Raw genomic sequence first — 7,193 nt, 5'->3', positions numbered from 1 at the left:
AAAAAAAAGAAGTAGCTGAACCACCAAAATAGAATGTTTTCTAAAATGTATTTCTTTAGCTCTCTTTCTATATTTGTTTATGTCATAAATTTTATTCAATGCATTTTACCACATTTTAGTATCATGATAGCCATAATAACAAATCACTTTATTCATTTAGAAGTTCACAATATAGTATATGAGTCAAATCTCTGGGAAATCAATTCAAAATCAAAGTCTGTGTGCCAAAGATACTCTCTGAGATCACATTGTGAGGTGAGTGAGAGATGAAGGTTGGTAAGCATGGATGCTTTTCTTGGGCTCTGAGGAAAATGGATTAAAAAGGTATAAAGTTGAAAGTAGGGAGATTAATGCTGTGGCTAATGGTGGTGGTGTGAGCTTAAAGTTTACTTATGTTACTGAGGAAAAGGCACGTCTTTAAAACCATGATTAGCAAGTAAAAACAAAAGTTAAAGGACTAGTGAGTCAAGACTGTGTGAAAAGAGATGGTTTCCAATTTTTAAACTAGAATCAATGTTTATGGTGATTGTCTAAGCAGAAAAGTCAATGAGAAGAACTAAGTTAAGGGTGTACCTGTCCAATCCATCAGACCCATGGTTTGACCTTCAGCATCAATAATAAAAATCAATTAAAGGGTTTAATGGAAGAGAGCACTTCAGTTTTATAATTATAATGTTTAGGAAGATCTATAGCCAACATTGTCCTTAATGATAAAAACTTGAAGCTTCCCTGATGTAATTGTTGACAATGCTACAATGTCATATTATAACATATATATTTAAGTTTGTAATAAAATTCTATCTGATATAATGAGATAGCTGGAAACAAATGTTTTGTAGTTTAATTGTATAACGTAAAATTTTTATGTTGAAGCTTGTGGTGGTTTGAATGTGCATGACCCCATAGGCCATATTTGAATGCTTAGTCTCCTGGGAGTAGAACCTGTTTAGGGACAGATTAGGAGGAATAGCCCTGAGAGAGGAGATGTGGCCTTGTTGCAGGAACTCTGTCATTGGGAGTGTGCTTTGAGGATTCAAAATCCTACACCGGTCTCAGGTTCTCTGTGCTTTCTGCCTGTGGATCAGGATGTATCTTTTTAGCTACTGACTCATTGTGATGCTTTTCTGTTTTTGACCATGATGATCAGACTCACCTTTCAAAACTATAAGAAAGCCCCCAATTAAATTTTCCTTTTATAAGAGTAGCCTTGATCATGGTGTCTTTTCACAGCAATAGAACAATAACTAAGACAATGCCCAAATCTTCAATGTCTCAGAATAAGACTATAATTTGGATAGTGTCCTTGAAAATGAAATAAAGTTAAAGTTGGACAGCAAGTGGGTCACAATTCATAGTATATCAGAATATTTGTTGGAAGAAATTATAAGAACATGGAATTTTTAGTTTCATGTGCATAGAGTTGAATCTAGGCAGAGAAACCAAGAAAATTGTCACTTACAAACCAAGAAAAAGATCTAAGATGAACTCACTCTGATAGTAGCTTCATCTGAGGCATTAGCCTGCATGGCTCTAAGAAAATATTTCTGTGATAACTATACCCGGTTAGTTGTATTTTGTTATGACAGACTCAGAAAACTCGTGTGATTAGATGATAGATGATAAATGCACAACTGCACGTGTTTGCATACAAAATGGTGACATATGGAGAAAACTCAAATGTCTCAGCAGTAGCAGCAATAAAACTTTCTGCAATGAATAATTAGTTATAGTAGGTTTCCTGAAACATGGGTAACATATAAAGGTCAATGTAAAATATCCCAGCAGCTTCGTCCTGCCTCAGCTTGATATGCCATGTTTTGTTGACTCCCATGGGAGGTCTTACCCTTTCTGAGGAGTGGATGGGGAATGGGTGGGTAAAGGGGAGGTGGGGGAAGAGAACAGTAGAAGAGGAGGGAGGAGAAACTGTGGATGGTGTGTAAAACAAATTAAAACATTTTAATAAAAAAGTAATGTAAAACATGTTGTGGAAGTGAAAACATCAAGATAAAAGAATAGAAATTTCCATTTGTAGTTTCTTTATGTAAACACAAATTTAACAATAATGTACAGAACAAAGTACATCTGTGAGAATTCCAGCATACAGTTAAAATGTTGTAAAACCCCCAAGAAACTAAGAAGCAAGGGTACCTTCATCAAAATGGGTAAAATATACTCAGATACAGATGGCTCAGCTAAGTATCTAGAGCATACCTTAATTCATGCTTTCTATTTTGCAGGGAAATATTGGATTGCATGCCACAACCAGCACACTGACTTTTTAGAAGATTAAATAAGAATTTTTTTTTCTGTGAATCATTTGATGCTCAAATGAAACCAACATAGTTGTATGTTAAGGAATTGCTGAGAATACAGAGATAACAGCAGGGGTGAATCAAAACCCAGTACCATTATCATTGGCTTCTCAGTCAACCATCATTGTCAGCCACATTCAGAGAGTCCGGTCTGATCACATGCTCTTTTCAGTCCCAGTCCAGTCATCTAATGGTGAGCTCCCATTAGATCAGTCCCACTGTCTCAGTGGGTGGATGCACCCCTCATGATCCTGACTTCCTTGCTCATGTTCTCCCTCCTTCAGTTCTTCATCTGGACCTTGGTAGCTCAGTCCAGTGCTTCAATGTGGGTCTCTGTCTCTATCTCCATCCATCGCCAGATGAAGGTTCTAGGATGATATGCAAGATATTCATCAGTGTGAGCACAGAAAAATTTTAAGCAAGAGCATAGAGGAAAAATTCCCCAATCTAGAGAATGTGATAAGCATCAAGATGTGAGAAGCATACTGAACAACCAATAGGATCACAAATGCAATTGTTTTTAAAACAGAAAAAATATATTCAGAAAAAAACAGGATCTTAAAAACATCAAGGGAAAAAACCAAATCACACATCAGGACAGCACAATTTGAATAACACCCAACAGAGAATTCTTAACAGAAGAAGTTCAAGTGGCCAAGAGATACTTAAGGTCATGCTCAACCTCCTTAGCGATCAGGGAAATGCAAATCAAAACAACTTTGAGATATCATCTTACACCTGTCAGAATGTTTTCAGTACTTCTGAACCACCCACATTGATTGAGAAACACCCCTTTAGAAAACACACCTTCAGGGGACACTTCAGATTCAAAGTATAACGACATATATATAAGCTCAAAATATTACATTAATGTCTACTTCAAAGATTTTAGAGTGTGAGGTAAACACTTGTCAAAATACACAAATGAAGTCTCTTGCTCAAAGAACATGTCTAACATTGAAAAAGTATGGCCATCTCCTCCAGTCATTTGGTATACAACATACCTGTTGTTCCTGAAAAGCAAGTTTATTTGACCATGTTCTTGTCAATCATGTTACTTATTAAAGATTATGTGGCATACTTTAAAAAAAAGAAAGAAAGAAAACTGCTTTGAGCCTAGAAGGGGAACAGAGCTAGGTGGGGAAAACTAAACAGAATGCTGGGAGACAGAAGGGTGGAGTTAGAGTAGAGCCATGTAGCCCGCCAGAGACAGATGCTGAGAACTATACCCGGTAAGCCACAGCCACGTGGAGATACACAGATTAATGGAGATGGGTTAAATTAAGATGTAAGAGCTAGCCAAGAAGAAGCTAGAGCTAATGGGCCAAGCAGTAATTTAATTAATATAGTTTCTGTATGAATATTTCAGTTCTGGGTGGCTGGGACAAACAAGAGGCCTGCTGCTACAATCAGGACTGTAAGAAACGAACCAAGTGTGTCTTTTGTCACATTGTATCTGTTTTATTAGTTTCTTCTGTGTAGAAAGTCAGTTATCATGTCCTCCAGGGAATGCTTTTAATTTTCCAAAGGCTTAAGGAGTTCACCAATTAATAATTTTCTCTCTTCTTTCCTTGTTTCCTTCCTTCTATTTCTTTTCATTTGTTTCTTTTTTTTTTCTGCATCATGGCACAAAGTAGTTTACTGATGATAGAGCCTTTTGATCTCCGTGGAGTATTTATTATATGGAGGCACTGCCTGCCCAGCTCCTTGGTTTCCATCCTCATGGGGAAATTTCTTTCTGGATTCATTCCAGGCCTACTTGCCACTGAATTGGTGAAATAGTACAAGACAGTCGTAAGTTCACCCAACATGACGTTAGGATATCATCTAAAAATGTTGCTACTGTTTGCTAAAGCCAGCAAATCTGAACCGGGAACTGAACATTGAAGAATGACAATCAGTGCTGTGGAATAGCTTCTGGGTAATGAAAAGTTGGTTTATATCCACGTTTTGGTGTATTCTTAAGCATACTTAGTAGTTACCAAGATAATAAAAAAAAATTCTCATATCTGTACCCTGACTTAACTTTCAATTCTAACCCATGTTTTGAAAATTCTGCTAAAATCAGGAACTTGTTAATGTAAACTATGGATTTAAAGAAAACTTAGTTTTTTAATTAATAGTCATTGCTGGAGGTAATTTTTATCACTTCTCTACTGTGAACATTGACCAGTTATATAGTTTTAACCTTTGTATTCAAGAGGGTCAGCTATTACATATACACCAAAAGTTCAAAACATGCTTGCATATGAAAATTTCATAGTGTGATTCCAGTACCAACAGGAACAATTGTGAGACATTTTTGGGCATAAATACACATGTTGTAGGTTAATGCACATGATTATGCTATTTAAAAGTCAGCTTCATAGCATGTGATTGAACTATTGATTACACACATTCTTTTATACTCTATGATAAATTGTTGAGTAATAGACAAGCATGTTTCTCACTCCAGTGACCCCAAGCCACTTAAATCTATTGTTAATATTTTAATTTTCTAAATCATAGAGTTGGAAAAAACTCTTCTCTATGTCTATGCTGTATTTTCCTTAAGAATATGCTGCAATTGTGACAGTGTATGTTTAAATAAAGATACCTGGGGCTTGACTAAATTCTTACTTTTACTATTTAAATAACTATATTTAAATTGTTTTGTGTTGTCTTTTCATTTTACAAGGGTATATTAGGGCTTTTTCTAAAAGGAGAGTAAAAATTGAAAGGAGGAAGGATAATTTGAAAAAAAGAATGAAGGATAACATAGATAAAAAGTAAATTAATAAAGAAAGAAAATAAGAAACAGAAGAAGGAGGGAGGGAGAGATGGGGTGCAAAGCAAGAATCTTATTGTATAGCTTTTTACGAATATTAGCAAAATGGTGAGTGTCTTTGGCTGTTAAGTTGTGCTTTCAAGCATTTAAATCATGTATGGATGAACAACAAAGCAACTAATGGCATGAAGTTAGTGTGTAAAAATAAAATTGTCTAAACTGGAGAGACCCCTCTATCCTATAAAACTGTATATATACACATATATATGTATATATACACACATATATGTGTAATGGTATATGTTACTTTTTATTTTGTTGATGAAACTAACCAAGCCAAATAACATTTTAATTTGTGCTCAAAATTTATTCAAATATAATTACATTATAATACTTCATATATTGTATATTCTAGAAAGATTATGATGTATACAATAAATATCAACCTTTTATGGTCACAAAACTTAATGGCAGTAAACAGGTGATAGAATCTATGGGAAAATTCAAAACAAAACTTTCTGATTCCAGACATTTTCCTGGAATTTCTGTTTTCCCAATAGAATTTAGAGGTCCAATTTGCATTTATTACAGGTAAGTATAATGAAAAATCTTCACTGGATTAAACAACTCAATGGGAAGACTTTAATAAAACAACAGATTGTTTATGTCCATGATGTTTTATAAAGTAAAATGAACAAGGTAAGTGTGCTCCCATGCTGAATCAGCAGGAGTTTTTACTAAAATTTTGACTCTTCACTTATTTTTTTTATTTTTGCCATTTTTCTAGTTTTATCTTCATATTAGCTATGAAGGGTGAGCAGAAGAGGAATTACTCAGAGGTAACAGAGTTCATTCTCTTGGGATTTAGAACCCCTCCAAAGTTTCAAGTCGTTTTATTCTTGGTGTTCTTGATGATCTACATGGTCACTGTGGTAGGGAATGTCAGCATGATAATGATTACTAAGATGGACTCCAGATTCCAAACACCTATGTATTTCTTTCTTAGAAACTTGTCTTATTTGGATCTCTGCTATTCCACTGTCATTGCTCCCAAAACCTTAGCCAACTTCTTGACAAGTGAAAAGAAAATTTCCTACAATGGTTGTGCCACCCAGTTCTTCTTCTTTGCTTTGTTTGTTACAACTGAATGCTTTCTTCTCGCTGTCATGGCATTTGATCGATTCTCAGCCATTTGTTCTCCTCTCCTTTATCCTGTGCACATGTCCCAAAAGGTCTGTATTCAGTTGGTTACTGGCTCCTACATTTGTGGATGTATCAACTCCATGGTACAAACAGGTTTCACCTTTAGCTTGCATTTCTGTGGCGAAAACAGGCTGGACCACTTTTTCTGTGATGTCCCAGCTCTGATTAAGATCTCCTGTGTTGACACCTTTGTGAATGAGATTGTACTGTTTATTCTCTCTGGTCTCATCATCGTCTCCAGTACAACCATCATTCTGGTTTCCTATGGGTACATTCTTTCCACTGTCCTGAAGATCCCCTCAACCCAAGGAAGGAGTAAGACTTTCTCCACCTGTGGCTCTCATATAGTAGCAGTGAGTTTATTCTATGGAAGTGTGTTCTTCATGTATGCCCAGCCTGGGTCCATCTCCTCCCCAAAGCAAAGCAAGATTGTAGCTGTGTTCTACACACTTATAATACCCATGCTGAACCCTCTAATATATAGTCTAAGAAACAGAGATGTCAAAGATGCTGTACAAAAAATATTAGGTGGGAAATGTTCTCAGTGATATTTATGAAACCTTTATTTAGTGAACAAAATTTCTTTTCTAAGCTGTATATGACCACAAATATAATTTTATAAGTTTCCTAGAGTAATAATTCTAGTTCAGATGCATAGAACATTATTTTGTGTGTACTGAATATATGAAAATATACAACTTCTTACTTTATAATAAAATTTCAATTGATTGGGTAACAAATAGAAAAATTTATCCTTATGTAATTGTTAAAATTATTTCATATGTGTATATTATACTCTTTTCTATTATAAGTTCAAAGGTTCTGTGATAGTGGCTAAATGAAAGCATGAACATGACATACATTTTGGATGAAAACCTATTGTGGCCCAAGTGGCCACATTTATATTCTAG

General features: G+C 35.2%; 1 protein-coding gene across 1 annotated transcript; it reads left to right on the top strand.

Annotated features, from left to right (window-relative positions):
• Positions 1-5,885: 5,885 nt before the first annotated feature.
• LOC101979405 (olfactory receptor 12-like) lies at positions 5,886-6,830 on the top strand. The gene has a single exon (XM_005358268.1). The coding sequence runs from the start codon at positions 5,886-5,888 to the stop codon at positions 6,828-6,830; it is 945 nt and encodes a 314-aa protein (XP_005358325.1).
• The last annotated feature ends 363 nt before the right edge of the window (positions 6,831-7,193 follow it).

The sequence above is a fragment of the Microtus ochrogaster genome, chromosome 24 (assembly GCF_000317375.1).
Source record: "Microtus ochrogaster isolate Prairie Vole_2 chromosome 24, MicOch1.0, whole genome shotgun sequence".
Lineage (NCBI taxonomy): Eukaryota > Metazoa > Chordata > Mammalia > Rodentia > Cricetidae > Microtus > Microtus ochrogaster.
Note: the sequence above shows the minus strand (reverse complement) of the source record. Positions and strands in the feature narration are given on the sequence as shown.